This window comes from Ictidomys tridecemlineatus, unplaced genomic scaffold (assembly GCF_052094955.1).
Source record: "Ictidomys tridecemlineatus isolate mIctTri1 unplaced genomic scaffold, mIctTri1.hap1 Scaffold_1958, whole genome shotgun sequence".
NCBI classification, from domain to species: Eukaryota; Metazoa; Chordata; class Mammalia; order Rodentia; family Sciuridae; genus Ictidomys; species Ictidomys tridecemlineatus.
This window is the reverse complement of record NW_027521681.1, coordinates 17,768-40,109: the sequence shown is the minus strand read 5'-3', so window position 1 is coordinate 40,109 and position 22,342 is coordinate 17,768. Positions and strand designations below refer to the sequence as shown.

Genomic DNA, 22,342 nt, shown 5'->3' with positions numbered 1-22,342 from the left:
GGATGGGGGTATAGCTCAGGAGCAGAGCACTTGCCCAGCAAGTGAGGCCTCTGCTCGGCTCCCGGTGCGGGATGATAGGGCAGAAAACAGAACCCAAGAGTGTTTCGTGTTTCATTGCCACTCTTTCTTCGTTTGTTTGTTTCTTGTCGTTTTAAAACAGAGGTCCTGGGCTGGGGCGGGGGCTCAGTGGTGGACGCTTGCCTAGCACGTGAGGCCCTGGGTTCAATTCTCAGCACCGCGTGAAAACAAATGAATAAAATAAAAAGGTACTGTGTCCACCTGCAACTAACGGCTACTGGTGCCTGACTGTCTGGACCTGCCCCAGATCCCACGTGCCCTTTCCTCAACTGATGCCTTTGGGACACATCGGACTTGTCCTTCCTCAACTTCTAAGTTGCTCCGCTCAGGCTGTGCGTCGTTGGTGACTCTGGCGAGAAGGACCGAGAAACGAGTTCGTTGGACATTTCCCAAAAGGTAGAAGACCAGAAAAAGGGGACGACGTCAACACTTGGCTCGGTCCTCATAAGGCCATACCTTTACCCTAGTGGATTCTCCCGCGCGCCACACAGCGGCCACACGCGGCAGCTGCTCTGGGATGTAGTGACTGGACTACAGCTGCGCATGCGCACTCGTCCGACCGCGAGTCGCGCCTGCGCACTCTGCCTGCCGTCCCCCCCCCCAGTCCGGGTGTGGGCGGGCAGGGGGCTGAGGCTCCGCCGCCGCCGGGGGCGGAGCCTGCGGCTGGCGTCCCCCCCAGCCTCCCAGCACGCCGCGCGCCTCACTCCACTCCCGGCGGCCCCCGCGGCCTCGGCCGCCTGCGCCGGCTCGCGGCACCTTTGTGAGCGCGGCGGTCGGCGGAGGTTCAGCCCCGGCCTGCCCGCGCGCGCCCGAGCGAGGAGGCGGTGAGCGGGGCCGGGGGACGGCGTGGGAGGGCGCGACCTGTGCGACCAGGGACACCGCGCCCGAGACTGAGTGTTACACTGTGTCTGACGGTGTGACACCGCGCCCGCGGGCCGTGCTTGCGGCTGAGACTGTGGGGGTGACAGTATGACATCGCGCCCACGTGCACGGGCCGTCCTCGATGCTGAGACTGAGAGTGTGACACTGTGTGTGACAGCGTGACAGAGTGCACGGGCTGTGTTCGCGGCTGAGACTGAGAGTGTGACACTGTGTGACAGCGTGACAGAGTGCATGGGCTGTGTTCGCGGCTGAGACTGAGTGTGACACCATGTGTGACAGCGTGACAGAGTGCACGGGCTGTGCTCGCAGCTGAGACTGAGAGTGTGACACTGTGACAGCGTGCATGGGCTGTGCTCATGGCTGAGATTGAGTGTGATAGTGTGTGCTGACTCAGCTCACAACTGAGACTGAGTGTGACACTGTGACAGTGTAACGGCGTGTATGGGCCATGCTTGCAGCTGAGACTGAGACACTGTGTGACAGTGTGACACTGTGCCAATGTGCATGGGCCATGCTGGCATGTGAGGCTGTGAGAATGTGACACTGTGATAGTGTGACACCACACAAGTGTGCACAGGCTGTGCTTGCCACTGAGACGAGAGTGACATTGTGTGACAGGTGACACCACGCTCACATGCGCAGGCTGTGCTCACAGCTGAGGCTTTCAGAGTATGATAGTGTGAATTGTGTCACCAAGTATTAGGGGGCCCATGACACCCTTGTAAGACTGGAAGTGAAGTTGTGACATTGTGTGACAGTATGAGATCTACAAATCTATGCAAGGGAGCCTGGACAGTGTGTGTTAGTTGTACCACCCTGTAACAATGTGGGAGACTGAAAATGTGTCTGATGCTCTCTATGATAGTATGAGACCACCCCATCATGTGAGATGGGGCCCGTGACTCCCTGAATACTGCTGTGAGGCTGAGAGCATGTGTGTAACACTGTGACAGTATGAGAGGGTGTCAGCATGTGGGGGGGGGGGGCACAACAGTGTATGAGACTGAGATGGAATGTCTGTCACCATGTGACAACATGACACTGTGATCTGGACTGTGACAGTACAGCACATGACACTGTGTGACAGTGAACCCCTGCCACCATGTATCAGAGGTCCTGTAACTGGGATTATGACTGTGTCAGATGGTATGACCTTTGGAGTCTGACCGTGTAAGACTGTCACTGTGGGACCATGTGAGACTAAACACAGTTGGACTGAGGGTAGCTGGGTGTGGTGGACTGGGTGTTTGAATTTAAGCCTTCTAATCCCGGGCCCAGGGCCCTCTCCACTCCATATACTGGGCAAGTGCTCTACCACTTTACTACGTCCCCAGCCTTCTTTGTGTTTTATTTTGAGACACAATTTGTTAAATTGCCCAGGTTAGATTGAAACTTGGGATCCTACGCCTTAGCTTCCTGGTTAGATGGGATTGCAGGTGTGGGCCACGGTGCCCAGCTAGAACTTCTTATACTCACTATGCTGCTTTGTTCTGTTTTGTTGTTGTTGTTTTAGTTTGTTTTTTCCCCTGCAGTGCTAGAGATGGAACTCAGGGACGCCAGATGCTAGACAAGCACTCTACCACTGAGCTATACCTCCAGCCCTATGCTGCTGCTTATTGCTTTATTCTTCAAGTTAGTGAGCTCTAGTGGAAAAGAACTCAGGGTTAAGAGGTTCCAATGACTGTCCGCCAAGAGCCTTGTCTCCTACCTCCATCGACCCTTTCTCAGGAAATGCTCAGAGAAGTTAAGAGCTTGGTTTTTAGATGCATTTGTTATCAGCCAGGACCCAAAGCAGGTTGTCCTGACTCTTGTCTAATGTCTTCAGACAACATGACCCCTCTGATGCCCACTCTGTGTAAAGGTGCTTTCCCAATACATTCACTTGGTGGCTTTCTCTCTTAATTCTTTTTAAAAGGTTGGACATATTTCCTTTCAACATCATCATCTGGTAGAAAGACTAAAAATTAAGACCTCATTTCCAGTTTGACTTAATTATTACCATGACACTTTGGGTATGTTTTGGATTTTATTTTTTTAGACAGGGTCCTACTAAGTTGCTGAAGCTGGCCTCAGACTTGATACTCTTGCCTCAGCCTCTGGAGTCAACCTCTGTAATTCCACTGGTGAAAGCCTTCATGAATGAAAAGAGTGGAAAATCCTTCCTTGATAATGCCATTCTGTAGTTGCTGTTATTGTCCTTTTTTTTTTTTTTGAAATATTTTTTTAGTTGTAGATGGACACAGTATCTTTATTTATTTTTGTGTGGTGCTGAGGATCAAACGCAGTACCTCACATGTGCAGTGTGCTCTATCACTGAGCCTCAGCTCCAGTTATTGTTTATAATTTAAAATGAGTAGATAATTTATGCACAAATTATACATTGTATTTTTGAGATGTAATTGTAAATTGTAAGTTCAGAATTCTTTTGAAAAACAATTGTCAGTTTAGATAAATGTCTCAATTCAGTGACACTGAAAGCTTCAGTTGCGGGAGGAAGAGAGGGAAGGAAAGATTGTTTCTAGGCTGGTCACCTTGGGAGCTGCTGAGCTAATCTGGCACTCTATGGTTTCTTTTTCCCTCTCCAGCTCGATTTTCTCAGGACCCTGCCCCTCTTCCAGAGGGGAATTTGAAGGAGGAGGACAGAAGAACTCATAAACTCTTAGAAGTCTTAAAGCCATGTCCAAGGTAAGAAGCATTTCTCTAAAACACCATCTTATTTTTCAGGTTATATAAACATTTAACTTCTCTTCCATAATGCCATAGCCTAACAAAATCTCATTTATGAGGCCGATGTTGGACTCAGTGGTAGAGCACTTGCCTAGTATGCGTGAGGTACTGGGTTCGATCCCTGGCACCACATGAAAATTTAAAAAATAAACAAAAATAAAAATTAAAAAACAAGTTAAAAAAATCTCATTTATGAGTGACTTGCTCCTTATACCTTTCATTCCAGAAAAAAAGGAAGTCCCCAAAAAGCCATGAACTTCCTTATTTTCCCCTAATTCGTATTTTCATCTTTATTCAAAGAACATTCCGCACCTCCACTGAGCACATTATTTGAGGTGATTTTGAGGAGTGAGATGTATTGTATCTTGAGCATAAGAGTGTGGATCAGCGGAGGCAGGGCTTTTTGAAGGTACTTTGGTGGAGTTTGAAGGGTAGAATTTTAGGGGAATAGTAAATTCTCATTTTAGGGACATCCTGAGTTCACAGGAGGCTGCAGCTATGATATTCTAGGCCATCCAGTTAAGATTAATGGAATTAATGTGGAAAATGGATACTTTCTTAAAAAAAAGAGAGTTATGGGGGAAGCACTTGAAGCTACATTTTTTAAAAAAATGGAAAAAATCTATAATAATGAAAATTGTAATAGCCTATGGAATTGGAACTAGAAGAAACATGAAAAGATCAGTATATAATGTCCAGAAACAAATATAAGAATTCCATAAGAATGGAAAATATTTACTCATTCACTGAACACGTAGTTACTAAAGACTGAGAACTAAGTGCTGTGGAAAATAAAAATAGACATTGTCTATGAAGAATTTAACATCTACTAGTTTGCTTATTATATGATAATGTACTGGTATGGTTTTAAGTCAGTGGGAAAAGAATGGATTATTCACTTAGAAAAAAACGTTCTTCCTTACACTTAGAGATTTTGTAGGTTAAACATTAAAAAAAGATTAAAATACAGAGAATGGTTGTATGAGAAATGCAGGCCAGATTTGGCCTGCAAGAGGAACATGCCCTGGTGAGTGAGAAATAATCTACAGCAACACTACCAGTAGAACTTGCAGCCTTCTGCCTCAGCCTCCTGTGTCATGTGATTATAGGCGTGGTCTACCATGATCACCCCAGTGTGATTTTTTTTTTTTTTTTTTTTTTTTTGGTACTGGGGATTGATTCAGGAGTACTCAACCACTGAGCCACATCCCTAGCCCTCTTTTGGTATTTTATTTAGAGACAGGGTTTCACTGAGTTGCTCAACACCTCGCTTTTGCTGAGCTTGGTTGGAACTCATGATCCTCCTGCCTCAGCCTCCTGAGTCACTGGAATTAAAGGCATGCACCACTGTGCCTGTCTCTCAGTGTTATTTTAATGCATACCTTTTGAGAATCTCTGCCAACAGAGATTACCATATGACTCTTACAAATAGCGTATGTTGTTTTTTTAAAATCCAATATGGTAATCTTGGTCTTTTAATTAGTGTTTAGTACATTTTCATTTAATGTTATTACTCATGAATGTGTGTCTAAACCTACCATATTTCTGTTTGTTTTCCATTTATACCATTTTTTCTTGGTTCCTTTATTTCTCCTTTTTTGCCTTCTGATAAATCAAGCATTTTCCCCTTATTATCTTATTAAGTGCTATCAACTTTATAATCTTTTAGTGACTACTTTAAAGAATATTCATCCATTACTTATTATATAATATCTTGTTTACTTCCCTAGTGTATCCTGGTTTCCCCAGATTGAGAAATGCCCTGACATTTAGTATGAATAACCTATTAGTTTATTCTTGATTGATTACAGTTTTCCGTCAGCCCAATTTTGTGTGTGTATGTATGTATGTGTGGTAGATCTTTTCCATCCCAGTAGCTATTCTCTCTGAAATTGTATACTTTCCATCAAAGCAAGCAAAAAAGTCATCTACCATTATTTGACACGAATTGCTATGAACTTAGTACACTGTCAGAAGATTTTTCTATATGCAATATTATATCCAAAACTGAAGACAATTTAACTCTTTCACTTAGGCCCATAGTAGAATTTGAACACTAATTGAACAAATATGTGTTTGTGTCATTTCAGGATTTGGTGACATTTGGGGATGTGTCTGTAAGTTTCACTCAAGAGGAGTGGGAATGGCTGAACCCCACTCAGAGGATTTTGTACAGGAAGGTCATGTTGGAGAACTATAGGAGCCTGGTATCACTGGGTAAGGAGGACTCCTTATAATTCAAAATTTCTATGCAGGTGTGCGTTCCAGTGTTTGGAGAGCCTCCAGTGTGCCTCCTGAAGGATTCTTTCTTGAGCCGGGTGCCCTGGTGTGTGCCTGTAGTCTCATCTACCTCAGAGGCTGTGACAGGAGAGTTGTAGAGCCCAGCAGGGCCAGCCTGGCCAGCATAGCAAGACTCCATATAAAAGTCTTTTTTCTTATGCTCCCCCAAATAGGTGGAGTTTTGTAGAATTCGGATCTTCATTAGTGTGGTTCTGCAATTTCATCTTCCCCATTTTTCAAAATATTTTACCACTTCTTTATCTTCTGACTGTGATGCCCCCCTCACCCCCCCCCCAGTCCTGATGACCAAGAAACTTGACTAATTTACAGGTGTGGCTAATTCCTCTTTTATCTCTTATAAGCAGGGATTTCTTTTTCTAAGCCAGATGTAATCTCATTATTGGAGCAAGGAAAAGAGCCCTGGATTGTGAAGAAGGAAGGAACAAGAGTAACATGCCCTGGTGAGTGAGAGAACTAGGAGGCACACTGCTAGGGACAGTGCAGCTCCAACTCAGAATGGATGCTTCCTGGGGGCTCTATTCAAAGCAGAGGCCTGAGAAGTAATATTTTTAGCACAGTGCTTTGATTTATTGTTTTTGTATATCTTCTCTCGAAAATTATTACCTTCTCCGATGACTCATTTTCCTGATCTCTGGGTCCAAATGTCAGTGTCTCCTTGTCCTTGTCTAGTTTTGCAATAGTTATTCATTCTATTTGTTTAAATCCAGACTTTGTTCCTTTCCAGATATTTATTCCTTTGATTGAAGGATTGATTCATTTTTTATTTACTTATTATTTCACTGAGTTTCTGTTTTGAGCACAACACCTTGCTAAATTCTTGGGATTATTAAAGAGTTTTATAAACCATAAAAAAAATAAAAAATAAAGCATTTCTATTTTTTTTTTTAATTGGCATACCAGGGATTGAACTCAAGGGTACTTGACCACTGAGCCACATCCGAGGCCTATTTTGTATATTATTTAGGAATAGGGTCTCACTGACTTGCTTAGTACCTCGATTTTGCTGAGGCTAGCTTTGAACTTGTGATCCTCCTGCCTCAGCCTCCCGAGCCTCTGGGATTACAGGCATTGGCCACCATGCCCAGCTCTAGTTTTATTTTCAAGTCTAAGTAACTGGAAGGTGATAGCACTTAATAGAAACAATCATAAGAAAATATCTTGGTGGGAGGAAAGATGAGGAATTTTGCTGGGGAAAAAAATGTATTCTCATGACATATGAAGGTTTCCAAGTGTAGAAATGCAACATGCAACTGGATTGGAAGACAGAGGTTCAAAAAAAATCTAAAGATGTCAGTGTGAATGAATGAGATCACCTGTCTTGAGAGTTTGAGAGGTAAAGACTTAAAGTCTTATCAAAAGCAGATCTTTGACAACTTTCTCAGGGTCCTCTGTATTAAATTGACTCTGTAGATTTGTCTTTGGTTAAAAAATTTTTTCTACATAACTATCCTTTTCATTATCAGATTTTTTTCCCATGATTTTGAACAAAATAATCTTTTTTTTTTTTAAGCTTTATTTTATTTATTTATTTATTTATATATGGTGCTGAGGATTGAACCCAGGGCCTTGCACATGCTAGGCGAGCACTCTCCCAGTTTCTTTAGTCTTTTCTTTGATAGTACTGGGGCAGTCTACCATTGAGCCAGATCCCCAGCCCCAGCCCCTGCCTTTTTTTTTTTTTTTTTTTTTTTAAGACTTGGTCTAAGTTGCTGAGGCTGACCTTGAACTTTTGATCTCTCTGCCTCAGCCTACTGAATTGCCAGGATTGCAGGCATGTGCCACCACGCCTGGCAAGTTTCTTACTTTATATAGTCATTGTTTTTTTTTTTAAATTATTAGGTTGCCACTCATAAATCAGTTTTCTTTTTCAAGACCCAGCTAATGGATTTCTCTTTTTAGTGACTGCTCTTCTCTTTTTCAGTTCTTTGTTCTTTTGCTTTTCTTCCCTTACTGACTTTTTCCTTCTAATTTTCTTATTTATTTTGTTCTCTATGTTGCTGAAATGAGAGCTTAATATGTTAATTTCATTTTCTTTTATTCAGTAATGAAATTATTAAGAGCTATGTATTTTAAATCTCTTTCTAGAACTCTCTCCTACAGACTTTGACATTTAAAAGTTTTGTTATTGCCATTTCCCAAATAATCTACAATTTTAAAGTTCCTTTTCACTGAAGAATTGTTTAAAAAATAATTTTCTGGTTTTAATATATTTTGATCTACTTGTTCTATTGTATTTTATTAGATCCTATTAATATTAAGGATATTTATAAACAGTAAATTGTATCTACATAAATTATACAACTTAAGTAGTTCTGATATTTGCATATATCCTTAAATCTCCACCACAATCAAGCCACATAGTATTTATATACCAAAAGACTACTTATGGGGTGGAGGAATAGCTGAGTAGAGCATGTCCAAGACCCCAGTTTCATCCCTTGTACCACAAAAAAAAAAAAAGGAAAAAGAAAAAAGATTACATCTAGCTCTGTGCAGTCCACCCTTTTCTCCATCTCTAGTTCCAAGTGAATACTGACATTTTCTTTGTCACATTAGATTAGGTTGCAGCCATACTAAATGAAATCATCTACTGTGGCTTAGGTTCTGTCCAGCATCTCTAATTGGCATGATGATTTTGAAATCTGCCCACATTGTTCATGTATGAATATGTGGCTCCTTTTTTTGTGGTTATTATCTTTTTAGTTGTAGGTGGACACACCGTATCTTTGTTTTTACCTGGTGCTGAAGATTGAACCCAGTGCCTCACACTCGAGGCAAGCGCTTTACCACTGAGCCACAACCTCAGTCCCACATTGATCCTTTGATTGGTGAGGAGTTTTACATTGAATAGCATCCATTGTGAATGGATAAACAGATCACCCACCTGTGTTGTTTCCAGTTTGGGCTATTATAAATAAAGCTGCTATGAAGCTGTCATGTGAAGAACATTGGGTAGACAGTTCTTTTCATTTCTCTTGAGTAAATATCTAAACTAGATCATATGATAATTATACGTTTAACTTCATAAGAAACTGCCAAAGATTCCCAAAGGGACTGTCCATTGTACATAACCTCTAGCAATATATAAGCATCTTGTTTGCTTTATGCCCTCAAAAAATATTGTTATTATCAGTATTATTTTTAATCTAAGTCATTATAATGGTGGTATTGTAGTTTTGTTCTGTTCTGTTCTATTTGTACTGGGGATTTACCTGGGGACAATTTACCATTGAGATACATTCCCAGCTTTTTATTTTGTTTTGAGACGGGGGTCTCACTGAGTTGCTTAGGGTCTCTTTAGGTTGCTGAGGCTGGTCTTGAACTTGAGATCCTCCTGTGTCAGTCTCCCAAGCCACTGGGGTTTCAGGCAGGTACCATTGCACCTGGAAATTTATACATTTATCCTTTCACCAGAACCACATCGCCTTGATTGCTGTAGCATTATGATTAATTTTGATATCAGATTGTGCCATTTGTTAAATCACTTTGACTATTAGAAGTCATTTGCATTTTAGAATGAAGTTTAGAATTTCTCTTCAACAAGGGTGGGTTTTGGTTGGGATTATGTTGAATCCATGTACCCATTGAGAGAAGTGACACCTTAACAACATTCTTAGCTAGGTGCACTTGCACATGCCTGTAATCCCAGCAGCTCAGGAGGCTGGGGCGGGAAGATCATGAGTTCAAAGCCAGCCTCAGCAGTGCAAGGCAATAAGCAGCTCAGTGAGACCCTGTCTCTAAATAAAATACAAAATAGGGCTGGGGGTGTGGTTCAGTGGTCAAGTGCCCCTGAGTTCAATCCCAGGTAATCCCTCCCTGAAAAAAAATTTTTTTTGATTCTTCTAATCATGAGTATGTTTTTTTAAATATTTTTTTAGTTGTAGATGGAGATAATACTTTTATTTATTTATTTTTATGTGGTGCTGGGGATCCAACCCAATGCCTCACACATGCTAAGCAAGCGTTCTACTACTGAGCCACAACTTCAGCCCCCATGAGTGTGTTTTAATAAGCCATTTAGTATACTTTAATTTCTCATAGGATTATTTTATAGTATCTAGTGTAGTGATGTTGTATAGCTTTTTAAATTTTTTCCTAAATCTTTTATGGTTTTTGGGTATCACTATAAATATAATTTTTAAAAATTCTGTTTTCCAGTAGTGTTCTGCTTGTATGCAAAGAATGTAAAGTGTTTTTATATTAACTCATTTCTACTATAAGTATCTTTAAGAGTTTCATATAGGATTATAGGAATTCTTTTATATATTTCTGAGGATTTTTCGAAAACACAGTTATAACATCTGCATATACAGTTTTATTTCTTTCTGATCATTTCTTTTTCTTGATGTATTGCAATAGCTAGCATCTCCTATACAATGTTGAATACAAGTGGTAAGAACAAATACATTTATGTTGTGCCATTCTTGAGAGGAAATGTATTCTATCCCTATTCCCTTGATGTAAGCTATAGTTCTTTCCTTAGATAATCTTGATGAATTCAATGCAATTCCTTTTAAAATATATTTTTTAGATATTGATGGATCTTTATGTTATTCATTTATTTATATGTGGTGCTGAGAATTGAACCCAGTGCCTCATACATGCTAGGCAAGTGTTCTACCACTGAGCTCTAGCCCCAGCTCCTAAAATTTTTTGTAATGGGTCAAATACTCATTCTAAACATGATCATGCAGTTTTTCATCTTTATTCTGTATTAATATGATGAATTGCATTGATGATTTTCAAATATTAAACCAATTTGCTTTCCAGGGATAAAACTCTACTTGGTCAAGATTATGCTTTTCATATTGTCCTGCATTTGATTTGGCAACGTTTGACTAAATATTTTACATTTATGTTCATATGCTACATGGATTTACCCTTTTGTAATTTCCTTACCAAGATAATGCTGGCATTACGGAAACAAGTTGGGAAGTATTTCATCCTCTCCTATTTTATGAAAGAGTTGGGTATAATTGTTTTTCCCCTACACTGGTGGAATAGTTAAGACATCTATGCCTGGAATGTTGTTTATGTGGAATATTTTTATCCATTAATAGATTTAATGGATATAAGGGTTATTTTTGTTATATAATTCTTCTTGAATCAACTCTAGTAGGGTATATCTTTCAAGGGATTTGTACAGTTTATTTGAGTTGTCCAGTTTATGTATATGTTGTTCATAATATTTTCTTCTTAATGTCTATAGGGTATATGATAATTCTTTTCAGTTTGTTTTTTGTTGTTGTTGTTGTTGTTTTGTGTTTTGTCTTTGGTACTGGGAATTAAATGCAGAGGTGCTCTACCATTGAGCTGCATCCCCGGCCCATTGTATTTTTATTCTGAAACAGGGTCTTTCTAAGTGGCTGAGGCTGGCCTTGAACCTGGGATCCTCCTGCCTTAGCCTCCTGCATGGCTAGGATTCCAAGTGCATTCGATCACACCAGACTCCTCTTTAAAGCTCTGATTTTTCTGACTTCTATTCTTTTTTTTTTTTTCTCCCTAATTAGTGATCTTTTCAGTGAACCTACTTTTGGTTTTACTTCTCTATCAATTGTTTTCTATTTTGTTATTTTCTCTAGTTAGCTTTTTTTTTTTTTTCTATTTTCCTTGGGTTTATTGTGGTTTTTCTTCTCACTTAGATTGTTGATGTTTATACTTTTAGGTTTTTTTCTACTATGAGTATCTTAAAGAGTTTCCTTTAAGTACTGTTTTAGCTACATCTTACAAATTTCCGTGTGTTATATTATCATTATTGGTCAATATAAGATATTTTCTGATTTCTTTTAATAAACTATTTGACCTATGAATTATATAGAAATGAATTGTTTCTATATAATTTCCCAGATGTGTGAATTTTACAAGACATCATTATTTATTCATTTTGAATTTAATTCTGTTGAAGTTAAAGAACATACTGTTTACTAAGACTTGGCTTATGAACCAGCATTCTGTCTATCTTATTGAACATGCCATCAATACCTATTGTACAGTTGATGTACATAGTGTGCTGTTAATATAAATTACATCAAGTTAGTTAATCCAGACATTATCTTCTATGTATCTACTAATTTTTATCTAGTTTTATCAATTGCTGGATATAACATATTGAAATCACTTACTATGATTATACAGTATCCTTTAGTACTTAATATTGTCAGATTTTGTTTTAAGGTATATGAGGCTATGTATTAGATGCATACACATTAATAATTATAATTTCCTGATGACTTGATCATTTATCATTGTGATATATCCCTCCTTGTTTTTGGTGATGCTCTCCTTTGAAGTCTGTTTTATCTGTATGAACAGAGGCACTCTGGCCTGTACTTACTGTTTGCATGTTACTGTGGACAGCATGGGTGTCTTTCTTACACTTGCTACCCTTTAACTGGTTAGGAAATCCATTAATATTTAGTATGCAGGTTGAACATGCCCAATCCAGAAATCTGAAATTCTCCAAAATCTGAAAATTTTGAATGCTGACATGCCATATGTGCAAAGTTCCACACCATGAGACTAGTTTTATCCATAAAATTATTTAAAATATTGTGTAAAATTACATTCAAGCTACATGAAAGTTTATATGAAATGTAAATTAGTTTTGTGTTTCCACTTATGTCCCATCCCTAAGATGTTTATTTTTATTTATATATATATTTTTTTCAAAAATGCAAAAAAAAAATCTAATATCCAGAATACTTCTGGTTCTGACCATAAGAGATACTCAACCTGTAATTATTTAGGTAGCTTGATTTTGGTCTGCCATTATCATTTTTTTTTCTCTGCTCTTTTATTCTTCTGTTTTCCTCTTCTTTTAGCTTATTTGAATATGTTTTAGAATGTTAATTTATTTCCTGGCTTTTTAGATGTACCCTTTTTACATTATGTTTTCAGTGGCTGCTGTTGGGCAGTAGTACTCAAAAATATGATCTTGAGATGAGCAGCGTCACCTGGGAACTCATTAGAAATTTGGATATTCAGCTCACTTCCCAGACCTACTCAGAAACTCTGTGCATGGGGCCCAGCGATCTGCATGTTTTTTCTATTTGTGGTACTGGGGGTTGGACGCAGGGGTGCACTACTATAAGCTGCATCCCAACTCATTTCTGTGTGTAGGCATTTAGTGAACTATTATTTTTTTTTGAGGGAGGGGTCTCACTAAGTTGCCAGGATTGGCCTTTAACTTGTGATTCTCCTGCCTCAGCCTCCTGAGGTGCAGCAATCTATATTTTAACAAGTTCTGTAGGTAATTCTGATATATTCTAAACTCTGAGAGTTGTATGGCTATAATGAATATAATATAGATCCCTCACTTATCAGTCCATTGAGAATTAATATTAAAAAACACACTACTTTTATTTTTATTTTTTTATTACAGTTTTATGGATTTAATCCTGAGTTTGCCTAGATTGAGTCTTCAGGACTGCTTCTTCATGTTGACTTTCTAGGGGACATTCATGAGTTGGTGTGTGATTATTTAGCTACAGGGTAGGAGTCTGCAAGAGCATTGAGGAAAGGCAGCATGAGTAATCAGCTGCAGTTCAGATCTGTTGTCTTGATAGTTTTCTACCACATTTCCTTATCTACTGTGATATATCCAGTTTTCTAGTAGTATATCAGTCATTTACTTTATTTGTGCAAGCAGATCATTCAAATGAAAGGACAAATTAATGTGGCGTTTCAAGTGTTATTGATTCACAATCCTAATTCTGGCCTATTCTAGGCAATGGGTATTCAAGAAATAGGAAGGGATGGTTCCTGCATATACAAGTGTCCATTCTCGTGATGACAGAGATTAAATTAACATGTATGATAATGCGAACTAAGTTAAGTGCTATGAAGAGCCAGACAAAGAATAGATAGTGCTAAGTGTGTAGTAATTTATATTAGGAGGTCAAGGAAGGTCACCTAGAGAGGTAAGTGTGAGCAGACCCTGAGTGCAGCCCACTAAGGAAGGGAAGAAGGTATTCAGGGCAGGCACTTTCAAGTGGAAATACCCACTAGCTGAAGCCCAGTAGGCAGGAGAAGGACAGGTGGAAGGGGTCAGAGAACAGGCCACACAGGACTATAGACCAGGCTAGGGATTTTGATTTTAATGTACACTAGTAAGAAATCACTGGAAAGGAGAAGGCAGATTAAGGCCTGGGCTGTTAATAAAAGCAAGTAGCTTGATACAAAATTTTTGTTTTATGTAAAGGAATCTTAGCTTCAAGGATCAGTTGAAAGAAAATGTATGTTTAGTTGGAATTTAGCATGTAGAAAATTATGCTCAGAAAGACCTTTCTCTAATTGCAAAAGTTTACACATATAGCTTGATGAACAAGCAGTTTCATGTGCATCCTAAGGCTTCTGGTGTGTCTTTAGTTTTGGGGGATCCATGGAGGCTTATTAGCTATATTCTTGACATTTTACACTTGGTGCTTTTTGTTGTTGTTGTTGTTACTGGAATTGAACACAGGGGGCACTCTACTACTGAGATACACCAACCCCATCCTCAGGCCTTCTTTTTTTTTTTTTTTTTTTTTTTTTTTTTAATTTTGAGACAGGGTCTTGTTGCCTAGGTCTTGTGGCTTTGAATTTGTGGTCCTCAGCCTCCTGAGTTGCTGGGATTACAGGCAGGCAACACTGCACTTAGTTTTTAAAATCTACTTTTTAAAGATAACCAACTTAGATTGAATGCAGAATAAACTGCAGCAATAGAGGAAAGATGAAGACTATAATATTAACTTAGATATAAAACAGCAATTGTGATTTTCAATGACCTCTTCAGTGTTTTGCTCTTCTAATATCACCTTACTGGTTATATGTGATTATTTTATTTCCTGAATCACCTTTCTTAAGCTCTTGTTGTTTGTACTTTCATAAGTCTTAGAATGCATTGAGACATTAATTTTGAAATACTTTAGCATTTCATTTTCCCATTTTTGTTTTAGAAATTTCTTATAATGAAAAAAATTCAAAATATGTTTGTTTTATTGATATATTTCAGATTGGGAGTATGTATTTAAAAACAGTGACTTTTCATCAAAGCAAGATGTTTATCAAGAATCTGCCAAAGCAGTGACACTGGGAAGAAGCCATCTCTCTCATAGCCTTGTGTGCCCCAGTTGGAAACCCTGTGTAAGTGAGGACTGGTTTAAGAACAAGTTTGGAAGTCAGGAGTTACATTCTGATCAACTTACCATCACTCATAAAGAAATCCTCCCTGAAGATCAAAGCAATGAGTGTAATAAATCTTGGGAAACATTCAGTCTGGATGCAAGACTAAATATACATCAGAGATTCCCCACCAAAGAAAGAGTGCATAAGTGTGAACCACAAAAGAGATGTTATCGAAAAAAATCTGTTGAAATGAAACATAAGAAGGTGTATGTAGAAAAGAAACTTTTGAAATGTAATGAATGTGAGAAGGTCTTCAATCAGAGCTCATCACTTACTCTCCATCAGAGAATTCATACTGGAGAGAAACCCTATGCATGTGTGGAATGTGGGAAAACCTTCAGCCAGAGTGCAAACCTAGCTCAACATAAAAGAATACATACTGGGGAGAAGCCTTTTGAGTGTAAAGAATGTAGGAAGGCCTTCAGCCAGAACGCACACTTGGCTCAGCACCAGAGGGTTCACACTGGAGAGAGGCCTTATCAGTGTCAGGAATGTAAAAAGGCCTTCAGCCAGATCGCCCACCTGACTCAGCACCAGAGGGTTCACACTGGAGAGAGACCTTTTGAATGTATTGAGTGTGGAAAGGCCTTTAGTAATGGTTCATTTCTTGCTCAACATCAGAGGATTCACACAGGAGAGAAACCTTATGTATGTCATGTGTGTGGGAAGGCCTTTAGCCATCGTGGATACCTAATTGTACATCAGAGGATTCATACAGGAGAGAGACCCTATGAATGTAAGGAATGTAGAAAGGCCTTCAGCCAGTACGCACACCTGGCTCAGCACCAGAGGGTTCACACTGGAGAGAAGCCCTATGAATGCAAAGTATGCAGGAAAGCCTTCAGCCAGATTGCATACCTGGATCAGCACCAGAGGGTTCACACTGGAGAGAAGCCCTATGAATGTGTGGAATGTGGGAAGGCTTTTAGCAATAGTTCCTCCCTTGCACAACACCAGAGAAGTCATACTGGAGAAAAACCTTATATGTGCAAGGAATGTAGGAAAACATTTAGCCAGAATGCAGGCCTTGCTCAGCATCAGAGAATTCATACTGGAGAGAAGCCTTATGAATGTAATATTTGTGGGAAAGCCTTTAGCTATAGTGGCTCTCTTACTCTACACCAGAGAATTCATACTGGAGAGAGACCCTATGAATGTAAAGATTGCAGGAAATCTTTCAGGCAGCGTGCACACCTTTCTCATCATGAGAAAATTCATACTATGGAGACATTCTTGACCATTTCCTCTTCCTCACCCTCTACATCTAATCAGTTGACAAGACCTGTAGGTTTGATCTCCTAATATGTACAAAAGCTGACCCATTTAATGCATTTCCATCATATCACCCTTATCCAATACGTATGAATCTATCGCATATGGAAATGGCTTCTGGTTGGTTTACAAGGAGCACCATTGCCTCTGTCCATCATCAGCATTTCAGCCAAACTTGTATTTAAAAAAAAAAAAAAGAGGTGTAGGTCACATCATTTCTGCCTCATTAAAATCCCTCAGTGACATTCCATCATTCTCATCACATTTCTCAAAATAACCTAAAAAGCCTCCTGCCCTCCCACAGACAATACCTTATTCCAGACTACCTTCCCAAACCCTCTCTTTTCCTGAATATTTGTTCAAAATTAAGTACTTATTTCAACATCCAGTAGATCTGGTGTCCAATCCTGACTCTTCCATTTTCTAGCCCTAATTTTGAGGAAGCAGTTTTTCCTTTGTAAACTTAAGTCTTATATGAATAATAATGGTACTACCTCAAAACTTAATGAGAAAATTAAATAATGCATGTAAATTGCTCAGCAGAGTGCCTAGCATGATAATAACTCAAATGTTAATGTAGAATTAAAGACCATGGCATACAAAGAGCTGTTCGACTTCACCATAAGAAATCGACCAAGAGTGTCGGCCGAGCAGTTGTGAGACCTTTCCTTAGGAGCAGCAGTGTAGGTGGTGAGATCTACTGCAATTCTCATTAGCATCTCTGCTGCAGGGTAATGTGGCTTTACTTCAGAATGCAGAGATGTGGATACATGACCACTGGTAACAAGGACAACTTCAATAGAAATTCAAGAGTTCTCAGAAGCTAGATTTTATGCAAAATCACTTTTCAAAAGAGAACTGAGGGCTGGGATTTAGATCAGCAGCAAAGCATCTGCCTCTCATTCACAAAGCCCTGGGTTTGATTCCCAGTTCCAAAAAAAGAAAAGATAAAAAAAAGAGAGAGAAAAAATATTTTAAAAAGAACCAAGATGTGTTCCTCATTTACATATAAACAAAACAACAAATTTTTAAAACTAGATAAAACTTCATCCGTAACCAGTGAAGATAGAGAATAAAGTTTGACCTGCTTTCCTAATTCCAGGTGGATGAATTGTCTCAAACTTATGTCATTTAAACTAAAAAAGCTGTTACATTTCTAAAATTCCAAACCCAAAGGAGAAGATAAAGTAGAACTATAGATGGATACTCCAACTGGCTGTCCACAAACATTGGTTTAATGTGCATTGAGTTTTAAATGAACCTAATACCTTTTATGACAATGTTATTTCTAGTTCTCCAAAGTTCAAACCACTCGCCATTCCCTCGTATCTACCCTGCTGTACTGTTTATACTCCTCCTGACTCGAAGGCTTTGAGTGTGCAGCAACACAGTAACCAGCTCACATCTGAACATACGAGATAAAAGGAGGATGGAAATGAAGACTTGAGTAGACATTTATCCACCTCTATGGGAATTTTCAGCATGATATAGATATCAGTAGCCCACAAATTAATATACAGATTATTTAAACCTAACAAAATCCTGAAAATTTTCCACGGCTTGAAGTATGTGTCTCTCTTGGTGAATGATTGTGTGTGTGAATAGACATATACATTCATAAAGACACACATATAAAGAAAATGCATAATAAAAGTCATATTTGACAACAGTTGTTTCAGTACTTGGGAAAAATTGATTCTGCTCTGTTCAAAACTACTCCCCAGCCGGGGATGGTGGCACACACCTGTAATCCCAGCAGCTCTGGAGGCTGAGACAAGAGGATCACAAGTTCAAAGCCAGCCTCAGCAACAGCAAGGTGCTAAGCAACTCAGTGAGACCTTGTCTCTAAATAAAATGCAAAATAGAAGTGAGGATGTTGCTCAAATAAAATACAAAATAGGTGTGAAGTCAAGTGCAGTTCAATCCCCGGTACCACTGCCCACGCCCCCACCCCCCCCAAAAAAAAAAAAAAAACAGGAATCCTCTCCTCCTGTACATGAAAGTTGCTTTAAATAGTTATCTAAATGTGGAACAAACACTAGAGGACAATGTAAAATCATTGAATGAGGACAATCTCCCTAAATATGTGAGATCACAAACTTCCCTCCCCTTGCACATGAAGATTCAGGTTTGCTAAGAATTTCATAAAAGTCTTTATATATGGTCAAAGATAGTATAACATTCTACTGTCATATATAACTAAAAAGAACAAATAAAAATCTTAAAAGATAAACAAAGTAAAAAGTTTTTAAATCCCAGATTGGGAGAACACACTTCTCCCTCCAACAGCAAAGAATGTGAAGATTTATCAAGTGATAAGTGTGTGATAAGTACTGAATCTCACTGGCCAGAAATACAATTTGAAGAACCATTTTGCAGTACATTGATAAAATTTTGCATGGTGCAATCAGAGGAAAGGAGAACCTGCTATGCACTGCTGTGGGGTGGAGTGTGAATTTATACAGGTTTCTGGGAAGCAATTTGCCAGTATCAAAATTGTCAGTGGGGGGCTGGAGTCATGGCTCAGTGGTAGAGTGCTTACCTAGCATGTGAGAGACACTGGGTCTGATTCTCAGCACCACATATAAATAAAGGTCCACTGACAGCTAAAAATATATATTTTTTAAAACTGTCATTAGGAAAAGCAATAAAAATAGCACTCGACTTGGTCTTCCCTCCAAATCCCCTTTAGCCAATTGGTCAGCATAAAAACTGCCAAACAAAAGAAAAGAAGGTCAAGCAAGATTGTCAGTGTTTCTGCAAAAGGCCAAAGGGGTGAAAGAGTTCCTGACATCCAGAGGAGATAGCTGCTCCCTGGAGTGCGGCAATGTCCACTAGATTGCTAAAGGATCCCCTGAGTTCTGGCAAAGGATGCGAGTGGACCAGAGAATGCAGGCTTGTAAATCAGGGTCCCTGCTCAGCCTCACCAGCATTAAGTTGCAAGTTTAAAGTACACTATCACGCACTGTCAGTGGTGTGGAGTGAGTGCTGTCACCCGGCTACAGCGGAGGCAGCCTTTTGAATGCTCACCGCTCGCTGCTCTGGCCTCGGGCTTGTGGACCCTAGGAAACAATCTTCAGTTTCCATCAATGCATTCACAACTGCAAGTTCTATCCAGCAATTAAAAAGAATGGACTGACAATATTGGTATGGATTTGATTAAAAGACTAAAAATTGCAGAATTTGTATGTATTATATATTTAAAAGCACATTTCTAGCCAGGTGCAATGGCAAACACTTGTAATTCCAACAACTTGGGAGACAGGAGGATCACAAGTTGGAGGCCAGCCTTAGCAACTTAGTGAGACCTTATCTCAAAATAATTTAAAATAAAAAGGGGTGGGGATGTAGTTCACTACTAGGTCACCCCTGGGTTTATCTTTGGTACTGGAGAAAAAAAAAAAGTAAGGGATTTATGTAAGTAAAAAATGCTTAGGAAAAGTTCTGAACAGATCTAACTGGTCAGTGTTCCTTCTGGGGAAGGGACTAGGATGTTCTGCTCACAGAAATTTAGTGTTATATGTATTGTTGGAAAAAATTTTTTTCTCATAGTGATGGAAATTGAACTCGGGATGTAGTTGTAAGTTTTAAACAAGAAGGTGATAAAAAAAATTACCATTAAAGAAACTGTATTTACAAATAACCTCAGCAGCTTGAGAGTGACGAGTAGCAACCTAAGGGAAGGCCTCCTCTTTAATATGTGGGAGCCTCTCCGTGGCTTGCACCCCTCCCTGTGCACATGGAGGGCCTGCTAACCCATGCCGTTCAGCAACAGGAGAACATCCAGAGTCCCCTTCCATTTACACAGGGTGACCACACCATGGAGCTCTAGAATGTGTGCAGGTGGTCAGGGGTCATAACATGTGGTGAGAACCATCTGCATGAAAACAGCCAAAAGACAGCACTAGATCCAGAAGGTCAAGTTGTGTCGTAAGGGAGGAAAGTGAGAATTCCAGTATAATCTGAGATATGAAGAGATGTTGCATTTTTAAAATAGGAAACTATTTGTAAAAGGAATAATAATACAAAACTCCCCAAGAATAAAAGAATTACTGCTGTAATAATCAAGTTGTGAAAGAAAATTAAGGAAAATCTCCAAATACATAAAAAGACAGAAAAATATGAAAATGGACATGGAAATTTAGAAGGTCCACATCTGACTATGATTTTTTAAAAATCAACAGAATTTAAGAAGAATGTATCATAAATAATTGAGAATATTTATAGGCTGAAGCAAGTCATTCATGTTCAGCTTGGAATAGCTTACTGAATAGTGGACAGGATTAACTGCAAAAACAACAATAGGGGGAAAATCCAGAAATACATTTGTGAAATCACAGAATACTGAATATGAGAACATTGTGAAAGCTTTCAAAAATATCTGTTTCCTAAAAACAAAATTTTTTTTAAAAAAAACAGAATTAAGCTAGTTTTCTCTCTCAAATCAATGACAGAATACAGAAAAGCATCTGCCAGGTTATGAAGTAAAATAATCTTAGAAATACCGATCCAATAATAACTGAAAGCATGAGGCCAGGTACTGATATTTTTGGACAGGCAATTAACACAAAATATATTTTTTTATAAAAATGGTTTTAGTTGTAGATGGACACAATAGCATTATTTTGTTCTAGTTTTATATGGTGCTGGGGATTGAACCCAGTGCCTCACACATGCTAGCTAGGCATGTGCTCTACCACTGAGCCACACCCCAGCCCACAACCAAATGCTTTTTTTTTTTTTTTTAGGGTATTAAAAGTTTGCCTCTCTGGGCACAGTGGTGCAAGCCTTTAATCCCAGTGACTCAGGAGGCTAAGGCAGGAGGATCACAAGTTCAAAGCCAGCCTCAGCAACGGTGAGGCACTAAGCAACTCAGTGAGACTCTCTCTAAATAAAATACAAAATAGGGCTGGGGATGTGGTTGAGTGCCCCTGAGTTCAATCCCTGGTACCAAAAACAAACAAAGTTTGCCTCCACCAAACTGTGGAAGGATAAGGAAGAAAACAGCAGAACTAGCTTAAAAAAAAAAACAGTAGCTCTCAAACAGAAGAGTGGGGGATGAGGAGGGTCACACTCTAACTAGCAAAGAGAGAACAATCAGACCAAATTACTGGTAGACCAAGAATTCAAGAAGTCTTATGTTGATAAATAAGAAAATTAGGCTAGCTATATTTTAAGCTAAAGTATAACTCTCTTGGTGGGGTGAGTTCAGTCCCTAATTTTCATAAGACTGATAAAGAGCATGTAAAGTTGACAGATTCAGAAACAGCAAGCATAGTCAACACTGATGGAAATGTGACTCAAATACCACTTCCATTTCGATCCTGGGGGTGCAGGAGAGGTGGTTTCTCCCAGCCTAGGCTTTGGGCCTGCTCTGGGTGAACCACTGGATCCACAACACGGGGTCAAGTGCGTGTGCAGAAAGGTCGGACTGCTGGATTGACCATTCACAGAGACACGTGCAGCCCTGGCTGGGAGCTGGCAGGTGGCGGTGATGCTCTGCTTTGGTTCCAGCCCAGAGACAGTGGAGTCAGACAACTGTGGACTGCGCCCACTGAACCAGCCTGTTCAGTTGCCCAGGCAGGCCTCTAACTTGGATCCTCTTGCCTGAGCTGCCCACGTTGCTGGGATTGCAGATGCCACAACCAACCCACCTGAACATCTGTGTTGTAAGGATATGCAAGACGGCAAGGCCAGGTAGAAGTCAACGGAAGGTATCAAAAGCTCCCGCAAAAGAAAAATACTGGGGTCAGACTAGCAACTGGGGACATTCTGAGACTTCTGAGGCCCAGTGGACTGTACCTGATACAGTATTCTCACAGTGGAGTGGTTCCTGAGGATCTAATGAACCAACAATGAATCATAGATTCCAATATCAACTGGAATACATTGATGTACAAGTTGTGTGTCATTCATT

At 39.6% G+C, this 22,342-nt stretch overlaps 2 protein-coding genes and 1 non-coding gene across 7 annotated transcripts in view; 1 reads left to right on the top strand and 2 right to left on the bottom strand.

Annotated features, from left to right (window-relative positions):
- LOC101975576 (uncharacterized) overlaps positions 1–22,342 on the bottom strand; it is a 49,952-nt gene that overhangs the window by 12,867 nt on the left and 14,743 nt on the right. The gene's annotated exons all lie outside the window — the stretch shown is intronic.
- Positions 713–18,094, top strand: Znf583 (zinc finger protein 583). 3 transcript variants are annotated; one of them, XM_078036134.1, is made up of 5 exons: positions 718–902; positions 3,546–3,645; positions 5,778–5,904; positions 6,330–6,428; positions 14,981–18,094. In XM_078036134.1, the coding sequence occupies exons 2-5, from the start codon at positions 3,637–3,639 to the stop codon at positions 16,453–16,455; spliced, it is 1,710 nt and encodes a 569-aa protein (XP_077892260.1). In that variant the 5' UTR covers positions 718–902; positions 3,546–3,636; the 3' UTR covers positions 16,456–18,094. The 3 variants fall into 3 exon arrangements, with proteins under 3 accessions (XP_077892263.1, XP_077892260.1, XP_077892262.1); XM_078036136.1 differs by having other exon boundaries at positions 720–902; positions 6,333–6,428; XM_078036137.1 differs by lacking the exon at positions 6,330–6,428 and having other exon boundaries at positions 713–902.
- On the bottom strand, positions 21,064–21,139 carry Trnaa-agc (transfer RNA alanine (anticodon AGC)). The gene has a single exon. It is a non-coding gene; the product is annotated as a tRNA-Ala (tRNA).

Bases quoted from the DNA above. Each gene is read 5' to 3' on its own strand.
- Znf583 (XM_078036134.1), top strand. The intron at 5,905-6,329 runs GTAAGGAGGACT...ATCTCTTATAAG, and splicing joins TAGGAGCCTGGTATCACTGG to CAGGGATTTCTTTTTCTAAG. The intron at 6,429-14,980 runs GTGAGTGAGAGA...GATATATTTCAG, and splicing joins AACAAGAGTAACATGCCCTG to ATTGGGAGTATGTATTTAAA.